Below are 22,985 nucleotides of genomic sequence, written 5' to 3'. Positions count from 1 at the left end.
CTCCACCATTTAGTCTCTCACCCCCGAGATATAGTCACTGGCTAGAGGCATAGAGAACGTGTTCGTTTCCAATCTTCTGGTATTTTCTTCCATCTGTGTTTTTAATTCTCTATTATTCTCATCAGACTTTCTTTTCAATCTTCTACTATTTTCTTCCATCTGCATCGATAACTTCTGGAACATTTTCATCACGGTCATTTCTTCTATTTTCTCTTCTTTTTCCTTCACTGAAGTTTCTCTGTTTTCTTCCTCAGTTTTCTTTTCCACTTCCATTTTTGCTTTCTCTCTTTTCGCTTTCTTATTCATGATTCTACCAGCCGCAACGTTGGTCGCCACTTTTGCAACGTCCCTCTAGTGCACTTCTTAAAATAAACTTATACCATGGCCTACATATATATATATATATCTTAATCTCAGGGGATAGGTTCTTTATTCGAGAATTCCAAATCAGAAAGCGTTTTATAGCCAAGAGGATATAGTTAAATGCGGATCTATATTCTGAAAACGGTACACAATACAGAGAAAATATATAGCGAAGCTTGTATATACATTGAAATATTTACATATATATGTATGCTGATTCCAAATTTACGTCGGTTATATTCTTCTTAATTATATATGAATAACTGAAAGGAAATCTTCTTCTTTCTTCTCGTAATTTCTGGAAAAGGCTTCTTCTTCCTTCCTATCTTTGATTTGGGAAAATTCTTCTTCTTTTCTTCCTTCTATTTTGGAAAAGACTTCTTCCTCTTTCCTTCTTTCTGTTTTTGGAAAAGATTTCTTCTTCTTTTTCTTCTCTTTGATTTGGGAGAAGGCTTCTTCTTCTTTTCCTCCTTCTATTTTGGAAAATACTTCTTCTTCTTTTCTTCTATCTATTTAGGAAAAGGCTTCTTCTTCTTTTCTTCTTTGATTATGGAAAAGGCTTCTAATTTATTATCTTTCTTTTTAAAGCGTAATCTTATTTATTACATATATGCCCTAGCTTTCCCCGCTTCACAAGCTATACTTATAGAAAGATTAGGGGCCTCTAAACTGACAATAGCACCACCTCCTATGTAACGACCAAAAGGGGAATAACCCAGGATAGCTAACAGCAAGCGCTGCCTATGGCCCGGTGCTTCTAATAAGAAGTGCAACCGGAAGTGCTTCGGGGCATCTAATTGAACACAGCGCCACCGAGGGACGTACAAATACAAAAGCTGACGATATTCTCCTCGTCAGAAGATCAAAAAGGAGAGAGATACATTTCTGAATTCATTTGTTCACTTATTAACTTTCATAATTGTTTCATATACGAGCATGTTCTTAATTAACTTAATTGGCTATATACAACATTTTATTCACTCCTTCTATAATTTTTATACTCTTCCTTTATATATTTTGCATTTACTATAATATATATAATCACTCTTCTCCGCTCCTTGTTTCTACAATGAACTCTGCTCTTCTTTACATGGCATGCTGCCATCCATCGTCCCTCTCGGGAAACATTTCTTCCTTGCATTTTTCATTGTGTCGTCGGAACTGGAACGTCACACGAGTTACGATACCAGGAGTCCTGGGTTTGAATCCCTGGAAAGGCATGGATAGTATTTTCATTTGTCTCTTCACCCATTTCATTATGTCATCAACCATCATCATCATCACGATTAGCCCAAGAGACATGAAAGCTATGTAAAATAAAAAATAACAAATAATAATGACAAATAGTAAAATAATAGAAATAGCATTGAAAAATAATAATTGGTTAATTTACCTCATTTAAGGCAAAGGTTGTGCCAATTCGTCATCCTCTTCAACTTCTTCTTCATCACAACTTATTGTGCCCTCAGAGTCTGAGTAAATGTCACTGTCTGCACCTCTAAAAGAAATAATCAATCTCTCCACTTCGTTCTCCACCAATCAATTCGTTTTCCAATATTCCTTTTCCAGTTTTTCTCCGTGTTCGCAATACCCTTTCCAGTCATCTTGATTGCAATATTCAATGCCCTTAACCCTATGTTCCTGCAGTTAGGATATTGATAGTGAACCGGTCACATTTTGATCTCGTACATATTTTTTTTACTTTGGACCATGCTAATTCTATGGCGTTCAGGTCGCACGCATACGGTGGTAGACGAAGCACTGTATGGCCATACTGCTGTAAAGTTCTGTCTGCACGGAAAGTTGTTTTCCTGTGGTTTGTTAGCCTGTATTAAATTGTACAGTTGTACTTTCCTCATATTTTCATCAAACGGAAAATTGTGTGTTGATAGCGAAGCTGTCATGTCAGATTTCAGGCTATATCCTGAGCAAACCTTATCTACCTGTACGGTGTGATAAGGGGGCGTTGTCTATGACAACAATGGACCAATTCGCTAAATTTGGGATTAGTGTCTCTGTCAGCCACTTTTCAAAGTTAGTGCAGTTCATTTGGCCTTGGTAGTCACCTGTGGAGCAACCTGCTTTGTATATGAGGCTCGCATTGGGAATGAACCTGTCACCCCACATGCACGACAATAAGTCTATGTGCTGAACTTGTATTATATACTACACCAAAAATATCACTGGACTGCCAACACTTGTGTGATATTATGTTATTATCCACAGCTGTTTCATCTACGTACTCAATTGGCCGGTTCTCTTGGCAAAAATGTTTTATAGCCCGTAAATATTTACTTCGCCATGACACAATATCGGGTCTTTCCATTAAGATCTTTCTCTTGTTCTTAAAACTTTTCCACTGAAATCTGACCTTTTTCATCAAACGTCGCAAGGAATCCACCTTCTAAAGAAAATGATTTTTTTGTAGAACAGCTGACAAAATTTTATGGCCTGTCGGTACATTTTTGTTGCAATAAATATTGCAAACTAAGTTTCTGATTACGCTAATGTCAAAATCATCAACGCAGACATTTCTATGTGGTGGCCTTATTCTGTTCTTTCCGGGGGACACTAGCTTCCTCATTGGCAACCAAGCATTCATCTGCCGCAACTCCTTTTGAATTCACCTTATGGTCATCTCTGACAACCCTGTTTCTACAGAGCCTTGTGCTCTGCATAATTGGCACCAAATACTGTTTCTCTCTCGATTCTCGATCACAGAAATCAATTACTTTGCTCACAATTTCACACCCTTCACTGTGCACAGTGGCCAAATTTTCAAATTTATATCATAGCCTTATAATAATAAATTTCTGACGAAAATTATATTTAATAGTATACAACAGATAAATTGTCAATTGGCAGAGCTACAGTAACACACTGTTGGATTTTTTTTTAACCAAAGTAGTACTAATAGTACATTTTTAAAGATGTTCTTCAGCTGAAATATGGTAAACTTCTTTTATATAAAATCAGAAATACAAACTAAGAATCTTTAAATATAACTTACATATTATTTAATGAGTCGTTCTTTGTTTCCTCACTTCAAAATTTGTAGGCTCTAAATGTCAAGAGACACATATAAAATGTTGGGGCAAGGGGGGAGAGGGTGTGCTAAACCACAATCCTGTCTATGGGCCCAAAGTTTCTACCTACTAGCTCTTCGACACAATCGGTTTCAACATAAACAAATCTTAAAAAAATAGTCATTTGCTCCATAAGTGTGAAATCTTTGGTGTAATCAATTGGTACAGCTAATTTAATAATTTGACTTTTTTTAATTAGCGATTTTGACTTTGTTGCACATTAATTATACCAGTTCATTTTAAATTTTAGGACTCAGATCGTAATTGTGAATCTCATTTTGCTGCTATGTCTGAATGTTCTTGTAGTATTAATTTTTGACGCAGTGGCATATCAAAATTGTAAAGTACACGTCTGCAAGAAACAATTTTGGGTCCATCATTTACAGTCAGATTCTTCCGAAGAATTATTTTGCAATATTTGTCATCAAAGTAAAATTTCCAGTTAATACAGAACAGTTTCCCAGGGTCACGTGAACATTTTGCTGGGACCAGTGCCCCCATGTGCCCACCCTAACGACGACCCTGAGTTTATGTAAAATGTTGAGTCATTGGATAGACTTAAAGAAACCAAAACACTAATTTCATTGTAATAACTGATTATTGATTGCTCACTTGACTGTGTCATCAGTAGTATTTCTGATTGTTCAAAATCTGATATTAATATCACTCTAAATAGATTTAAGAGAAAGTAGGAAATATATTGTACTTTATTGTAGAAATGTGTAAATTATATATTTTTATTTCTCTTGTAGGTTCCAGTTGAAGCTAGATGTTGCTGTGCTAGATATTCTTTGGAATTTAGTGGTAAAGTGCAAGTCAACGAGCATCAACAAGGATGCGTCACTAAGGTAATTAGAATACATGTGTGACTTGATCATAAAAGAACTTTACAAGTCCTGGCATTTGGATGACAGGTCTTGACTTCACAGCTTGGGACTAATGACATAATAAGGAAGTGCATATTACTCACTGTCAAATATAAAAATATAAATACATTAGATAGTATCAAAAATTCACAACTTATGTGAGTGAGTATAAATTTATCCTAACGACGTTATGGAGGTCAGTACTTCCTCCTTCTTCATTGGGTCTGATAAGGGTTCTTAGGCAACTGCAGGGGACCTGTTTTTATCCTTTTAGTTTTTAATATGGGCTTTTTAAGAACACAGGAACTTTTACTTTGTTAAAGCTGGAAACTTTTGTACGTGTTTTTTACCCTTACCTTCAACCTATATTCTTATATAACACTTTTTTATGTGAAACCATGTTTGGTTATTAGATATTTATGTGGACCTGAAGAAGGAGGAAGTTCTGACCTCCGAAACGTCGTTAGGATAATGTTGTTTTGATAAATTTATACTCACTGACGTAAGTTGTGCATTTTTGATACTATCTAACGTATTTATATTTTTATATTGGGACTAATGATGTGGAATAAAGGAAGGTCCACAAAACAACCTTACCAATTTAAGCACTTGTCATGAAATGATTTTGTCTATTCCTGATGCACAAAACTGTCAAGCTATTTTAGTGATCTTAGTGCAGAGATTGTTAAATCTTCGTTGGCCCCAAATTGATATCAAAACATCATAAAATTGATAAAAATATTTTCCTTCCCTCTTTCTGAATATGCTCTCCCACATATTTATGGTACACGTCAAATGCCTCAGAGCTAGGCTGACCCCTTCTCTCAAGCTTCAAATTCATAACAATATTTTGTTATGTATTTGATTGACATCTCGCCATCACTGTAAATGCCAACTAGTTCCTTATGAATCTATGCTGTAGACTAGTACCTGGCCTACAAAAATTCAGTTTACAGACCTCACTTTTGAAAGTGTTCACTACTTTCCCAAATCAGTTGAACAGCCAATACACTGCTATTATTCATCCAAACAGGGAACCTGTCAAGAGAGTGGAACAGTATTAGCATACACACACACACACATGCAAATGCACAGACATACCAAATTTAATTACTCTACTATCATATCAATCCATAAGATTATATTTTATTTAAAGCCTCTCTGATGCTTTATGTTGACCAGGGCATTCACTTGTTTACTTCAGTTGTCTCAACCTCTGTGGTATGTAAATAATGCTATGCAAACTTCCTGATGTATTCAGGATATAGGAAGTTCCATCAGCTTATGGAGTCAGCTGTTTGCAATAGAGGTAGTAAAAATCACGATTCGGCATGGAGGAAGGTCTCCATGGCCTGGGTGATATAGAGGTGAGACAGACTGAGAAGAGACTAACTTTAGTTTTGGATTGAGGATAGAGAGGAGCTTAGAGAAAGGATTTGAGGGAAAGTGAGGAGAGTTCTGGTCAACCTGCAACAAAGCCTAGAGAGGACTTAGTTTATTTTATTTTTCGAAATTATCATCACTCTTCAGATAGACAGGTAATTATCCTAACCCAGCCATGATTCAGGTTGAAAGGTTTATAAAACCCATTGTCTTTTCTAATTGTTAAGCTGTTTAGTTTTAGTTGTGCCTTTCGCACTGCCAACCGTTTAACTTGTCATGTTAATGACAAGTGCTCTCATCATTGAGGATGAAGGATGAATAAGTTACATCACCCATTGATTAATTGTGGAAGTGACTGGTTCTGATCCCCATCATTCTGTAGAATGATACGCTATAATTACGAGGTAAATTATAACACTTGTAAATTCTAATTTTATTAACCAATGCACTTTGTATACATTGCTCTGTAATGTAAACAGTGTATTGATTTAGGGTTCCAATCAGTCAAGCTAAATAATTGCCTTTATCTGACAGTCATGTGAGTTATAGCTAGAGTTCTAAAACTCCAGGCACAACTTTAGGTGTTTAATGGGAGACATATGATACAGTATCTCACAATGTAAACATTTATGTTACCATGAGTGTTTGTATCTACATTTGCATGTACTGTGAATGTTTAGAAACAACTGAAGGCTCAGAGATAAAGTATGATAGATTTTAAGACCTTGCAATTTCTAGTATTAACACAATATACGTAAATTCAGGGTGTCTACTGACCAGAAATTATACTTAAATATTATTTCTCAAACTTGAAAAACATGCAGCACCTATCAATTCAAATTGTATGAAATTTAGACATTCTTATACATTCTGATATACATCATACATTTATCACACGCACACAGAAACAGAGTTTGCTTCATTTTATTTTTACCTAGCAAACCATGAATATTGGAAAATTTTGCAGTTTACCAAGCTACTTAAAAATAATTTTCATTGTGCCCATTCTATGTATACACTCTCATAAATCAGGAAAGGTAATGGCTATATTTAGTGCAGAATGCACTATTCCATTTAGTAATAAAAAATTCAATACAAATAACTGTTAACTTAACTCTTTTTGGCATTCATTCATGCAATTTTTTCATGTCCATAAATTGACCTTCAATGTAGTTCACATAACTATTCATAATATTTTTAGTTGTTAAATATTAATAGCCATTCAATTTTTAATAAGAATTATTATTTTCAGTTTTAGTTTGTGCAAACGACACCTTGAAATCGCAGAAGTTTATTGGTAAACAAATAATACATATTGCTTTAGAATTAACTGTGTTTTACATGCTCTTAAGGTAATAGCATTTTTCCTCATATACTTAGAAGTGTGAGAAATGGCCACACATGCTGAAGCATCCAAAATTTTTAATTTAATCAATCTGTTATTTAGCGTGGTAATACAAGTACTGTACTCTTCGCAACACCTTATTTGTCCACCCTGAAAAAATTGAAAGACCTGAATTCATAAATTTGGCAACATAGCACTTCAGAAAAAACAAATGGTATCCAACTTACCAACAGTTCCTCTTTGAAAATGAAAAAGCTCTTGTGATTTTTTTTATTCTTTCACATTCCTTGATGTTACGAAAACTAAACCAGGAATACAATACATAATTAAACAAAAATCGTTAGTGGAAATACGAATCTTGATTTTTTTTATGATTCTTCATTCTGAAATTGAAAATAGGGTAAATTATGTGCAGTTTGAAACACTGAACAGATTCTCCTACATCTGGAGAGATCGACATCATAATGCAAAGCGGCAAATTTCTCTCAATTTTAGGTGAAATTTCAGTAACAATACCCTGCACAATACTGTTCAATTCTGCAAAATGCATCTTTTTCTTGATCTTTGGCAAAAATGGTTCAGAACTCTGGCACAATGTTTTTTTTTTTTTGTTTTTTTTTCAACTGAGATCAACATGTTTTACAGAGTTTCATGTTAGTAATCTCCTGGAGCAGTTGGTTAAATGGTCACCCTGTTATATTTTTTTGTCAACAACAAAACGTTGTAGGTTCAAATCCCATCCTCTCTTGATTCTTTTTCTTTTCCTTGTTATTTACTAAGTATGAATTGTTGTAATAATTACGTTCTTCATAATGGTTCACATAACCAATTTTTGTAGATGCAGAATAATCTAACACAGTTATTTTTAGTGGTTTTTATTTTATTGTATCTGCGACATTTCATTCTGGTTTCCCAGACCTTTTTCAAGCTACACCAAAAAATACATACACAACATAATCTCACATGGCTAGTCACTCTACACTTCTGTGTTGTAATAATGTAATATAAGATTATATTAAATCACTGTAAATGTTTATGCGAACCATATCTCGAGGAATATTTCTGCTCATCTTCTTGATTTTTCAGTGATTGGCAGGAGATTTTTGGCAAGACCTTTTCATTCAGCTGTCAAAAGGAAGGGATCTGAATACATGGCAAAGCCAACCTACCAAGGACAGTACACCCTACACAAATCCTGGTCCTCCAAGTTCGGGGCTAGGCTAGAGGACAACAACCTCTTTCTGGAACACAGACAAGTTACGGAACCCTCAGAGCCTCGGAATTATGGTCAAAAATGGAACAAAACCAAGCAACTGATAAAGGAAATGAATATTGGAACATGGAATGTAAGAACATTATACAAACGTGGATTCCTACAAGCAGTAGAAGAACAACTAATAAAATATAATGTTGAAATAGCAGCCCTACAAGAAACTAGATGGCCAGGAAAATGATCGTTTAAAAGAAGAAAATACACAATGATGTACAGTGGCAAGGATAATGGTAGACATGAAACAGCTTTTGCAATCCACAACAAAGTAAGGGAGAATATATTAGACTTTACAGATTGCAATGAAAAACTAAAAACAAGATTCTTTAATCAGCATCAGCAATGAATAGAGACCAACAGAAGAAACAGATGAAAAATCCTAAGGCCATTTGTATACAGATTTAGAAAGGAGCTATGATTCTCAATGGGTAAATGACATAAAAATGATAGTGGGAGATATGAATGAAAGAATTGGACAAGAAAGAGGGTATGGAGATACAACTGGAAAATATAGTATTCACAAAATAAGTAATAATAATAGGCAAAGGATGATAGATTTAGCAAGAAGCAAAAACATGAAAATAAGCTCAACTTATTACCAACACAAAAATATACATAAGGTTACTTGGATTTCTCCAGACGGAAGCACTCACAATCAAATAGACCATGTCATAATAGATAAAAAGGGAGCAACCAATGTAAGCGACATAAGAAGATATAGAGGAGCTTGTTGCAGATCAGATCACCATTTAGTTAAGATCAAATACAACTGTAGAATAGCAAAACACAATGATAAACAAAAGAAGACAACCAGAAAAAATGATATTAATAGATTTCAGAGTACAGAAACATCAAAAAGATACAAAGAGGAGATTGAAAGGAAATTTGCTGAAAAAGAGGACTCATTTACATAATCCAACATTAAAACAAAATAGAAATGTATAAAGGAAGTCGTACATGAAGCAACAGAGGAAGTAATAGGATACAAATGAAGAGATCAACCTAGAGAATGGTTTAATGATGATTGCAAGAAAACAATAACAGAAAGGAATGAATCATACAAAAGATACATCAACAGACCCACAAGATACAAAAACACGAATATGAAGAGCTTGGAAGGGCCGCGGACAAAGTATGCAGAAAACAGTAAGAGGCAATATTTGAATAATAAATTTTCCAAAATAGAAGAACAGTTAAATGATGTAAACATAGGAGAAGCCTGCAAATGTGTAAAATAAATGAAGCATGGTTTTAATCCAAAGATAGATTTCTGCTATGACAAGAGAGGCAACCTGCTAAGCAATTACGAAGAAATCAAAACCAGGTGGAAATTATATTTCAATACTTTACTGAACCCAGCAAGACAGTCTTGGGATTAAGACGAGTTGGATACAGAAGCAGGTGAAGTTTCAAGAGAAGAGACTATGACATTAGATAAAATAATAGCAGCCACCCATAAATTAAGAAATAATAAGGCTCCAGGGCCAGATAGCATAATGGCAGAAATGATGAAACAGGAAGGAAACATAATATTTAGTCATATACATGAATTTGTAGTAGAAATGTGGAAAACAGAAAACGTTTCAGAAAAATGGAAAATAGCAGTAATATGTCCCATATATATAAAAAGGAGATAAACTGAACAGCCAGATCTACAGGGGAATTTCATTATTAAACTCAACATATAAAATATATGTGAATGTACTTTAAAATCGACTAGAAGAATTCAGTGAGAAAATTATTGGGGAATACCAAACAGGATTTGGAAAAGGAAGACCTACAATAGATCAGATACATGTAATAGAAAATATCCTTGAAAAATTCTGGAAATATAACACATACCAATGACTTTAAACAGGCATACAACAGTCTAAACTGACAAGTTTTACTAAGAATAATGAAAGAATTTAAAGCACCAAAAAAACTGATAAGGTTAACAAGCATAGTAATGGAAGGAAGCACAGCATGTATTAAAATTCAAATGAGACCACTGACATTTTTAATATACATAATGGGTTAAAATAGGAGGAAGGTTTAGCACCCCATTTATTCAACCTCGCATTAGAATATGTAATAAGACAGTTACATGTGGACACACAGTCTACAGTAATCTTCAGAAAAGTACAAGTTTTTAGGTATGCAGGTGACATTAGTATAATAAGAACTACAAATCAACCAGTAACAAGAACATATAATTAATTGATTGATTTGTTGCTTTATGTCCACTTTATGCACAGGAAGTCTAATCGGGATGGGACTGGATCTACAGTTTAAAGTGGGATCCGAACCACTGTGCCATGTGCCTCTACCAGGTATTTAACCTGGGACCCCTTGATTACAAGGCGAAAGTATATATATCAACAACATTAATGAAGCTGCAAAACAAGTAGGAATACATATAAATACCAATAAATCAAAAGTGATGTTACAATCTAGGAAAAGAAGGAAAGATAATTTTAATTAAATTTGAAGAAAGTGAACCACTAAATATACCTGGGCTAGGGTTATGACTTTTTTATTTTTTGTAGAATAATTTGTTTCCTGTGTCACAAATCGATGAACTTTTGTCCATAGTTGTATAGTTTTTTAAGAAAGTCACTCCCAACACAAAATTTCTAACATCGTATATAAGTAGTACATGGGCCAATCCATGAGATCCGGGTGTGACAATCACATGATTCAAATCTAAATATTTTGTGAACAAAGACATTGAGCTTGCCCATATCATCATTATAGTTTCAGAATGATGACATTGTTACTGTCCTGAAGAGTGGGGGTCTGTGAAAAACGTTGCTTTTTGGCAATTCAAGAATAACTGGAGTTTCGGGTGTGACTCTCATGGAGGTAAAAGCTTCACCTACCACCACAAAACTTGAAAACTCTGTGTATTTTTACAACTTTTTTATCCTTCATATTTTTTGGGGGAAATGTAGATTGCAACCTTCCATCTCATGTCTTTTATTCCAGTAAAACATTTTTATTTTTACTGTTATTAATTTTTTAAAAAAGTTCTGGGTGTGACCACTCAAAATTTAAGGTGTGACCTATGTGAATACCTCATTAATTAACTCCATTTAATACCATATTACTCAATATCATGGGGAAAAAGAACCTCCTCAACTCATAGATTTTAATAAAAACCAAATTTATTTGTGAAAATTACAAATTTCTTGAGCATTGATTATACACTCAAGTCTTAATGTAAAAAATTACAACCTTTTTCACATTTTCCACTTCTCTCAATTCTTAAAGCCATTCAAGGACATGTAAATATCAAATTAGTAACTATTTAGTGTCCCACAATAAGCTAAAGCTAAAGTTTAAGTTTAATGGTGCTTAAATAGTATTTGGACTAATTTTACTTTTTGAGTGGTAGGATCACTTTGTCATGGATTGGCCCATATGTATTTTGCAATTAGTAGTACTTTCTGGAACCTTCTAGAACTTTATTGAACCTTCTGGAACTTTATGGAACTTTCCAGACTCTTCTGGATGTTACAGAACTTTCTGGACTCAGTGGTATTTTTTTTTAATGATCTCTGTACCGCCCTCTTGCTGACAGACAAGTCAGAGTCATCTTAATGTAGTATTGGAAGATGCCGGTAGGCAGTGCTGGCATCTACGAAGCACACCAACAAATAGCAGGACATCTGAGAATATAGAGGTTAACCCCCACCCTGCAGCAAAAAGGAAGAAGACAACATAATAGTGGATGTGACTGTGACTTGAAACAGGAGGGAGAAAGCACTGTTGTGCAGACTATATTTGGCAAACATTGTTCGCTTGCCACGTTGCGGAACAAAGGAACTTAAAAAATGAAGCTGTGTAATGTCATTTTGTGATGTCACAGTGTGGCATATTGTGTATAATTGTGCACTTATTCATTATTATGAAGTTTGAACTATTCTGCAATAATTCCAATCGCCAAGTATCATTTGTAATCATAATGTCTTATAAGAAAAGTGCTTCTACCACTGAAAAAGACAAGATGATCTGGACGAAGAATTTAGTACGATTTCAAGAATTACGTGGGAAAGGAAGAATTGTTCCACTAGAAGAGCAATCTCTGGAAAACTACAGCACAATACCACTCAAAATTAAAATTGAAGGTCACTATATGTTCCTTGGAGCATCTACGAAAGGAAGGAAAGAATGTGTGAAGGAAATCGCAAAAGAAGTAACACGTTTATGAGTAGTGGTTACGTTTCCTTTAGGCCAAGGTCATTTTTTACCTTTTGAAAATGTTGATATTTCTATGAATTTTCATGGTTTTGGAATTCTAAAATCTCAAAACAGGCATTCTTCTAGCTGCGGTTACAACCAACATTTCATGTTTTGAGAAAATATTGAGGGTTTTTTTTTACCACTTTTTATGATCATGTTCGAAACCTACAATTTTCAAAGCCAAAACAAAACCTTCCCTACCATATTTTTGATTTTAGACTTTTGCGAAGAAAAAGTCGCAATTACTATGAAGTTGACTTGAGTGACGGGACTTGTCCCATCTAGTCGTGCGTCATGCATAATTGTGTGTAGCTGAGAGTAAGCCTCCATCTATATATATGTATGTGTGTATATATATATACATACATACACACAGAGGCTCACATCTTTGCTGGATCAGTGACGGGACTTTTCCCATCTGGTTACGCATCACACATATTTGTGCGTGGTTGGGAGTGAGCTGTGGTGTATATACAGTGCGTCCATTTCGATCTTCAGCCGAGAGATCGGGAGAAGCGTGGCGGACGGCGCTGACGGAGATGCCGACATTTGCTGCCTGTAATGCCCGCTTATTTTTATGGACATATACAGACATTTATATAGATATTGCAAAACGAGCACTAACCTGTGTTATAACACGCAAAAGTTCTGTAATTCATCCAAGTTCTGCTCTTATATACACAAATAAATACGCTATAGAAACGATGTTAAGAGCCACAGATAATAAAGCATTTTAATCATAGTTTTGACCAGTAACGTCCTGCTTAAGTTTATATGTTTGAAACAGTTTTGTGGCGATGGGAATCGTTTGGAGGTTTCGAATGTGCAATACTGTATCAAGATTACGCTGCAGACGAAACCGTTAAAAGTCAATGGTTTTCGTGAGCTTCCTTGCAATCCGAAATCTCCGAGCTCTAGTTTTTTTGTTCCTTCGCGACTAGATGAAGACAGAGCTGTGAATATAGTGGCGAGCAATGTAAACCAAGAGCGTGTTAATTTCGTACTGTGCGCAAGAGTGTTATTCTTGGTTACTTGCAGTTACTTGTTTGTGTTATTGCATTGTGTATGTGTGTTGTGTCAGTGATACGATTGGAATGCCAGCCGCGAGGTTCACTTTAGAACATTTTTTTTTTATGTATGACACATACGTGAAAAGAGACTCATGTCGAGACGTGTGTAGGCAATTTGTACAGAAATTCCCAGGCGTTTCACCTCCACATAGAGATACGGTTAGACACCTTGTCCTTAAATTACGAGAAACTGGATCGTTAAATTTTAAAACACCTAAGCAAAAACGACGGATTATAACCAAAGCAAAACTCGATGATATTGGTGCAGCGTTAGAACGTTCTCCAAACAAACCTCTACGCCGTGTTTCACAAGAGGTGGGCGTGTCAAAATCATCGGCACATACAGCCACTAAGCTACTAAAATTAAAACCGTACTCTTATAACACAGGTTAGTGCTCGTTTTGCAATATTTATATAAATGTCTGCATATGTCCATAAAAATAAGCAGGCATTACAGGGCGCAAATGTCGGCATCTCCGTCAGCACCGCCCGCCATGCTTCTCCCGATGTCTCGGCTGAAGATCGAAATGGACGCACGGTATATGTACACGGAGGCTCACATCTTTGCTGGATCTGTGAGGGACACACACATGCACACACACATAACCCTCCCCCACACACACACATACACATGCACACACACACACACACACACACACTCACAAAGACAGTAGCAACGGGAGGCATTTTGCTAGATGGTCGAGACCAGAACAATTTCGTTTGGGGAAAAAATACAAGAAGGATTGTAATGTATTCAAATCAGTAATTTAAAATTTGTTTAATTTTTATTAATTAATGAACAACTGAAGAGAGAGCAAGAAAAAGAGATGATATGCATTGGTACATTTTCAAAATGATGATGGATGTGGACCTATCTCAGAAACGATACAATGCTAGTTCTTGTCTGGAGATCACATGTAGGGATTGATTGGTTCTTTAATTTTATTTTACTCTTCTGACAGATTTTTATTGCATCAGCCTCTGTTGCAATAGCGGTTACATAAAAATTAATTTACTATTAGTTTTAGACACTGACAACAGTCATATATAAAATTACCAATCTTGGTAATTTGAACTCATTAAACTCTTGCCTTTGTTACAGTAATGCATTACATCACTGCTTAATATAATGGTGTGTGTGACAAGTTTAATTTTCATTTTACTGCACAAATTTTCTTCACAATCGATTTCACCACCCGTCTGGCATGTACTGTCTTGCTGCAGGCTGCATGGTTCCTTCTTCTTCTGCTTGTGCTTGTGGTGGCGCCATTTGATGTGGTCCTTGCACTTTCTGTCATTCCGGTGTGGATGTAGTGCTTCCTTCTTTTGCCGCGCATTGGGGTTTTGCCGTTGTGGGTGTCGTTTCTCGGCCTTGTCGTCTGCTTCTGTGGAAAGGCATTTGTTTCCATATGTAGTCAGGCTTTTCTGTGAATGCTTAAGGCCTTTGCTTGATTTCTTGTTGCAGGAGGAGAGCAGGTTGGATGGGTATGCATATTCCTGATGGCAGGAAGCCAGGTTTGAGGGTTCCAGGGTTAGAGTTGAGGTCGGCGGGAGCAGTAACTATTGCATAGGTTTCTTTTGATAACTTTCCAAGGTGGATTTTGCTTGCATGACCAATTTGTCATGATCTATGTTATGGTTTTTGTCTATTAGGTGGCAGGAAAGGTCTGTTCTTCTCCTTCCAAATCAGTGGTCAGCATCATGCTCCATAAGCCTATCATCAAATCAGCACTTTGTCCTACCTACATACTTGCTTCCACAAGTGCAGGTGAACATGTAGACACCACTTCTTGCATTGCGGTTGGTGTAATATCATTTGAAATTAGTTAGGTAGGAGGCTATGGAATGAGGGGGTGATCTGTTATCTTGAAACTGTACCTGGTTAGAACTCTTTCAATTTTCTTGGTTAGGTCAAGGTGTCGGGGAGGTTGATCCATTTTTGTTTTATCCTTTGTTTTTGGTGGCGTGGCTGGGATCATTTTTCTTTTGTTAGTGTCTAGGAGGTGGAGGAGTTCCTGTCGGCTGTACCCATTGCTGATGCCAATGGAGATGATATGATCCAATTCTGTCTGCAGGTCTTCAGGTTTTGTGGTAATGTTGGTGGCTCCCTGGAAGAAGTAGATCCAAATGTTATTTTTTGGCCATGCAAAGTGACCAGAAAGCTTGCGAATGTGTTGTGTTCCAGGGTTTCGTTTCCTTTATACATTGGTCTTGAATTTGTCATTCTCCCTGCTGATCGTGAGATCCATGTAGTTTAGCATGTTTTCCTTTTCTTCCACTGGTTATGCGATGCCAAGAGTCCCGGGTTTGAATCCCGCTTTTGCTTGGTCGTTTGTGAATGTCCATTCAACAATTTCATCATTTCATCACTCATCCCCATCTTCCCAAATTAGCCAAGAGGCACAAAACGTGAAGTAAAATAAACTAAATCAATCAATCAATCAATCAATCGATCAATCTTCCTCTGATATAAAGTGGATGCTTGGGTGGGCCGAGTTAAACAATTGTAAGGCTTCTTGTAATTTGCTTGTGATCATGAGTGTTCTTTGTGAGTGTCCCTCCATCAATTACATCATGTCATCATTCATCCTCATTTTTGAGTACCATTCCTCCTCTTGTTGAATTTAGCCTAATGTGTCTGAAAAGTGATTGGAAGTAAATAATCCCAAAATACAAATTCTTATCACTTCTGGCACTGGAAATGTACATTTGATATGCTTTTTAAATTCTAACGTTTTGAATATAAAATGTGCCATAGCCCTCACACATGGTGATAAGTTTATACGCAGAAATTTTATTCACCTCCATTTGCATTTCTTTCCATGCTTATTACAAGTGTGCATTAAGCCTATTTTTTACTAGTTTCTTTATGCAGGGTGGCGACAGACCTGGAAAACCTGAAAAACCGGGAAAAGTCAGGTAATTTTGTCTTGATTGAAGTTCTTTTTTTTTATGCGATGGAACGAATGTGCCAGGCGTTTGCTTTGAAATATGTTGTTATGAAGTGCTGCATGGAAACAGGACATCTTGTTGCTATATCTCGACCTTTACTTTTAGACCCCTTTTATACAGAACACAACCATGGTGCCAGAAACCAGTGATGGCAGGAGGAGAGGGCGGGGGGAGAAATTTCCGGAGGAGATGAAAAGTTGATAATCCTCTAAATGTTAAGTGGAAAATTCATTGATGTATCATTTGTTCTTGTCTGCATGGGAGTAGTAAAGGGACAGAACTGTCAACAGATTGAGTAGATTGGGGGGGAGGGGGGCACCATCCGATAGTTGTTGTAGTATGGCAGTTTGTCGGACATTCTGAAGGAACATTGAAACAAATAAGGGCACTATGCAACCCTGTAATTTGTAAAATATCATGCTACAGCATGAACATTTTAGGCTCCATTAATGAATACGATTTTTGTCGGATATCGTAGTCCGATTAATGTTGAATTTTGACAAAATGTCTCACTCCAACATGCAGCAAAAATTGCATGCATGGCAGTCTTGTGGAATTGATTTTAATTGGATGTCTTCATAGTGCATCATCTGACAAAAATTGCAGGCATAAACATCCGAGTTTCTCTGGTGTGGTACCACATTTCATTGAACAAATTTTTTGGGTTTGTTTGTGCATGCAATTTTTGTCAAACGTTACAGTTCCATGTTTGTCATTCTGCTACATCCGGCAAAAATGGCATGCATTGCTCTCTTGTGAACCAGATGTTTCTTGTATGTTCCAGTGCGACATTTTTTGTCGTTTACGATGTTTATTGAATGGAACATCCAACAAAATTCGCATGCATAAATTGAGCCTTCTTATTAGTCTGTTTCTGTTGCATCACTGCAAATATGCTGCTGGAATTTTATTACTCTTCTGGCTCATTTAATGTTATGTAATTTAGCAATGCATACAAAAGTTTTCTTTCTTCATCCAGATGTAATACTTGTTTTTCACAACTTAACGTACATTTACAATGACATTACACTTTGATATCAAGAAGAAACCAGCAAATCGGGACATAATATATGTTGAAGAATAATATCACGAAAAAGTGAAACAGAAACCTGTATTGGTAAATGTTATATAGATTTGACAAGTGCATACTCCCAACGTCAACACTCCCATTGCAATTCACAACCCTCTTTGCCCTGTCTGTTTAAACTTGTGAGAGATGGTTATTAATCTGTCACTGAGTTAAGTTAATGTCCAATGTTATGAAATAAAATACAAATAATAATTAATTTAATATAATTACTCGAATAATTTTTCTGCCAGTCATGCTAAATGTTCACTTTTCATGTACTGATTTATACGAGGGGCATCCAGAAAGTAAGTTCCAATTAGTAGGGACTTTGATTTTTCTCAAACACAATAACAATGAAAAATGTTAATTGCTACGAAGTAGTGTTTATGAATGTGCAGTGATATCTGGACACATTTTTCACCCGTTCAAAATAGCGAAATAATGCAAATTTGACATAAATGTGAATTGTTGGCATTTCTTACGAATTTAAAAAATGTGCTTTAACAACGAAAAATACAGCGAAATCCAACATTCTTGTGTTTTTTAGGCTTAAAAAATAAAATATGCCATATTTGTGCACGTAGAACGTGCAAGTTTTCCAACATTTTATCCAAGAGAAAAAAGTATAATCCATGTTATACATGAAATAATTCCAACAGGCACATTAAATCACATATTTCCCATGATTTTTTCAACTTCTACCAGAACAATTTGCATCACAGAGCAAAGTGGCGGTGTTCTGACAGGAGATCGAGTGCTCATCTACCGCCACAGGGGAGTTGTAACATCAGCATTTATTGAGCTAGAAATAATGGAAAATAAATTCCTCAAAAATCGGTTCCAACATATTAAACTATCATGAAAATACGTAGACGATTTGACCTACAATTTAAAATAATAGTTTAAAAAGCACAATGGAAGTATAAGTTTTGGTATATTTGGCAGAAAAAAATGTTCTAAAATAAAAACGTGAATTTCGAGAAACTTATCAATGAAAAAGTAAAGAAAAATACACAGTGTGGCAATTTGAAATCGAGATTGATTTTTTTCTCGGTAGGTGGCGCCACTGTGCAAGCTTGCTGTGGTGTGAACAAGTAACTATCTCACATACAATCAACGCAGAGCTCATTGACCTTGAGCGACATTGCCGCTTGTGGCGTTGTTGAATGTGGGCACGTCGTGATTTCAACATGGAACAAAGAGCAAACATCAAGGGAGCTCTTGGGTAAAACTGCTGTGGAAACGTTTGACATGTTGTATCAAGTCTATAGGGACAATTGTTTATCCTGTACGCGTGTATTCGAATGGCTCAGGCATTTCAGTAAAGGACAGGAGCCAATTAAACACGACGAGCGTCCAGGTGAGAAAGTGAGGATAATCATTACTAAAGACTGAAATTTCAGACAGACTGTTACTGCTGCATTTTATCTTGAGGTACTGAAATGTTTGGTGCAAGGAATAACACTGTGAGACCCGAGTAGCGGGATGATGGAAGCTGGCGTCTGCTTCATGACAGTGCCCCAAGTCACAAGACTGTGATTGCGAAGAACTTTTTGACCCTAAATCGACCCTGTGTGTTGTCACACTCTGCCTACTCACTGGATCTGGCTTCGTGTGATTATTTTTTTATTTCCTAAACCAAAATCTGCACTGAAAGGTTCCAACTTTTATGATGTACCAACAATCAAGAAGGCCATGACATGGATTTTAAAAGCGTTACACAAAATGAATTCCAGCAATCCTTCTATGGACTGGCAGGCATTGCGCTATGATTTGTGGATGCATGAGGGTCCTACTTTGAATGATCCAAGGTAAATCACTTTCTATGAAGACTAGTTTATTTTTTACAGCATCAGTCTCGATTTCAAATTGCCGCACTGTGTATAATGCCAATTTTTGGTGCCATAATATATCGGTAGCTGTTATGTGAGTTTGATTTAAAATTTTTGGGTGCGTCGCCATTTTGCACCCTTTGTAGCCTCCCCAATGGTGCAGTGGTAGCGTCGTCGCCTTGTAATCAAGGGATCCCGGGTTCGATACCAGCTGGAGGCACATAGTGGTTCGGATTCTACTTTAAACTGTAGGTCCAGTCCTGATTAGCCTTACTGTTCACAAAGTGGACTTAAAACATCAACTCAAACTCGAAGCCATTTTGCACCCTTCATTATATATGGGAAAAATTACATTACCTTAAAATTAAAAAGGGGTACGGAAAATAACTTCCAAGGTATCAAACTCTCACGAACATATGTAGACCATGTGACCTACAATTGAAGACAGTAGTTTAAAATTCCATGAAGGTATAATTCCAAGAAATGTGCTGAAATGAAAATATGAATATTGGGAAAAATAACATCGAATAGTAAAAAAAAAAATATATAAAAGAATAACACCAAAGATAATGAAAAATCATAGTCCCTACCGGTTAGGCATAAATAAAAAGAATGTGAGTAGTAATTTATTGCATTAGTTAGAGTGACTCCTAACCTAATTTTTGGCATAATCACTACCGTTGTTCTGGCAGTTGTCATACCATGGCATTAAATTTTGTATGCCATGGCATATGTGTCTCACAGCAAAGACTGGAACTATTTGTACTACAGTGTAACTGTCAAAACCTTGTCCTGCGAGAAACCTCTTCAGCTAAACAAAAATATGAAAGTCGGTACATGCAAAGCCAGGACTGTGGTTCAAGATCTCTCATGATGTGATGCCAAAGAGTTCACATGTTCTCAGCTGTATGGGGTGGTGCACTGGATTGGCCTTCCATGAATTGTGTGTACCATCGTTTGACCATACTCATGATCAAACTCATGATGTCCGACCTGTACATCTCATACAATTACTGGTGGCTATATGCCAGATTCTGAGAGTGCAACAATCTGGTTACCACATGTACCTCACAGTCGGCGGGAGAGAGTGTATGAGAGTTGTCATCCGTAACCTAAAATGATTGTGCTGTCACTCCACCGGATTGCAGCCACTTTTTTCTGCCTACATATGCATGTCACTCTCCAACCACTAGCGTTGCGTACAGATGCCATTGGAACTTTTTCTGGATGCTCCCTCCTCATGTATAAACTTTTGGAAGTTGTTATCAGTAGCATGTTCTTGTTTTAATATATGATTAGCTAAATCAGGCACCTGTACAATGAAGTAGATTCTCTTTCTATAAATTGCTTGCATTAATTTATTTTAATAGATTTCAATATACCCTTTTTGCCAGCAATAATGGTATAACTGCATGTAGTCAGTTTCACAGTATTTCACTTGGATATACCATGAATGTTTGTACTGAAGGAGACATCCCATTGATAATGAAGGAAATATGACACTTTGTTATGTACGAATCAATTGTTTCACTTATGTGCAAGAGTTAAGTTGTTTGCTTCATAGATAAAAGAGAAGTAGGTAGGTTTATGCATCAAAAAATAAGTCTGCACTCATGGATCTTGCAAGCAGAGGGTTCCAAACCTCAGTGGAAAAATCAACATATAATAACGAGAAAGGCTAAGGAGATTGATAAATTACAAAACTTCGTTTTTCATCAATCACACTTCACTCTAATCTCATATAGTCATAATTTTAAAAATAATCAATTATTTTATTGAAAACTGACTACATATCAAAAATCCCGTAATCCCTTCCTAGCTTGTGAATTGTAATATTTTTCAAAATTCACAATTTGCAGTTTGAATGCAAATCATAGGGAAATGAAGTAAATTTCTTGGAAGCTAATATGGGTACTTAATACAATACATACCTGAATCTGTATGACTTTCTTATTTCCATTTGCAAGAACATGGGTTTGGTTTATAATTGTCAGGCAAAAATTTAAATTTTGTCCTGGAAAACCTGAAAAAGTCAAGGAATTTTATTTCTGCTTGTTTGTAGCCACCCTGTTATGTCTTACAGCTGTTGGATGTAAGAGCTTTACATTTGTGCACTCACTGTGTTTCATTTATTATGTTATTTTTGTTCTTTTTAAATTTCAGGATGGAAGCAGTCAAGGAACCATCGAAAAGAATTCCTCCATGCCGAGTAACAGACAGACTCGTGAGAGGGCAAAAGCCCCCATTAAAAGGCGTGGGTGTGAGAAATTGTCTGTAAGTAACACATTCCTCAATGACAATATTACATTTTTGTTACTTCTTTATTCCTCTTACATGTACATGTCTAGTCTACCTATGGAATTTCAATCCATGACTTTATTCAGTTGTTACAGGTGGTAGAGTAGCCAGTGGCTGAACATCAGCTGCTGAATAAAGAATTATTCTTATTATTTTTATACAGAAGGGTTCCAAGAATGAGTTGTAGGGTTTGGTGAGGTTATTGTAAAATATACATCATATGATACACCTTGAACTTTTAAGTGATAGTAGCTCCACCCAACATAAACCATCATCTATCACCCCTTCCGTGTGGCTTCAAATAGACACATATGTGATCCCAGGAATACAAGATGATCACATAATAAAATATCTCTTTTGATTCTGTTAATTTCTCTGTCTGAGTGATAGAGTAACAAATCAACCACATCCTTTCATGCTGCTATTCTAAGGAAGTATGAGATTCTAAATTTATATTTGTTTTTACAAGCATGAACTTAATAAGAGCAAATATTTTTAACAGGCACTCATTCACAATACTTGGGAAGAAATTATCCCTTAATATTTTAGTAGTACTATTTGTGTTACAAATAGTACTAAATTAATCCAGTGGATTAATTTACAAGAAAAAAATCATAATAAGCACACCAGACAAAAAAAGTGACCCCTCCAGGCAAACATAGAATGGTTATATTCATACCGCCAGTATCCACTGTGTGTGACACTCTCTAGAGCTGATAAGTGAATCGTGAAGTATGTGGCCCACAATATCTGTGGCAGTCGTGGTTTCTGACAAGTGTGTGTTTCCAATGTGCAGGATGTGTTGGAAAAAATATGTTGGCGAGTGGCAAAAGGAAGTAATTGTATTTGGGCATTTCAAAGGACACAGTGTACAGGAAGTGGTGGAATTCAGTGGTGTGCCGCACAGTACAGTGAAATGCGTTTATAGGCAGTGGAAGGAAATGCAGTCCACAGGAAACCGGACTGCCGAGAGTGGTAGAAAGCAAGTGCTCACAAGCGGAGACCCCCAACAAGTGTCACGTCTTGTGTCAAGCAATGCTTTTGCAACAAGGCAACAATGACTGCAACTCATCAATCACGGGCCACATGACTCACTTTCAGAACGTACACTGCAAAGGGAACTCCACACCATGGATATCTGGAGTAGAATACACAGGAAGAGACCACTGCTCACAACTGCCCCCAAAAAGCACAACTTCAATTGGCTAAACACCCCAAAACCTGGAC

General features: G+C 36.3%; 1 protein-coding gene across 1 annotated transcript in view; it reads left to right on the top strand.

The window, feature by feature from the left end:
• The window catches only part of LOC145984496 (uncharacterized), a 97,327-nt gene that overhangs the window by 13,094 nt on the left and 61,248 nt on the right, over window positions 1-22,985 (top strand). Inside the window, exons 3-4 of the mRNA XM_083118153.1 lie at window positions 4,202-4,297; window positions 21,624-21,734. Of these exons, the coding sequence (XP_082974279.1) occupies window positions 4,202-4,297; window positions 21,624-21,734 (207 nt within the window). The remainder of the gene's footprint in view (window positions 1-4,201; window positions 4,298-21,623; window positions 21,735-22,985) is intronic.

Source organism: Lepisma saccharinum, chromosome 2 (assembly GCF_977018435.1).
Source record: "Lepisma saccharinum chromosome 2, izLepSacc3.1, whole genome shotgun sequence".
NCBI classification, from domain to species: domain Eukaryota; kingdom Metazoa; phylum Arthropoda; class Insecta; order Zygentoma; family Lepismatidae; genus Lepisma; species Lepisma saccharinum.
The sequence above is the reverse complement of the archived record's forward strand: the minus strand, read 5'-3'. Positions and strand labels throughout refer to the sequence as shown.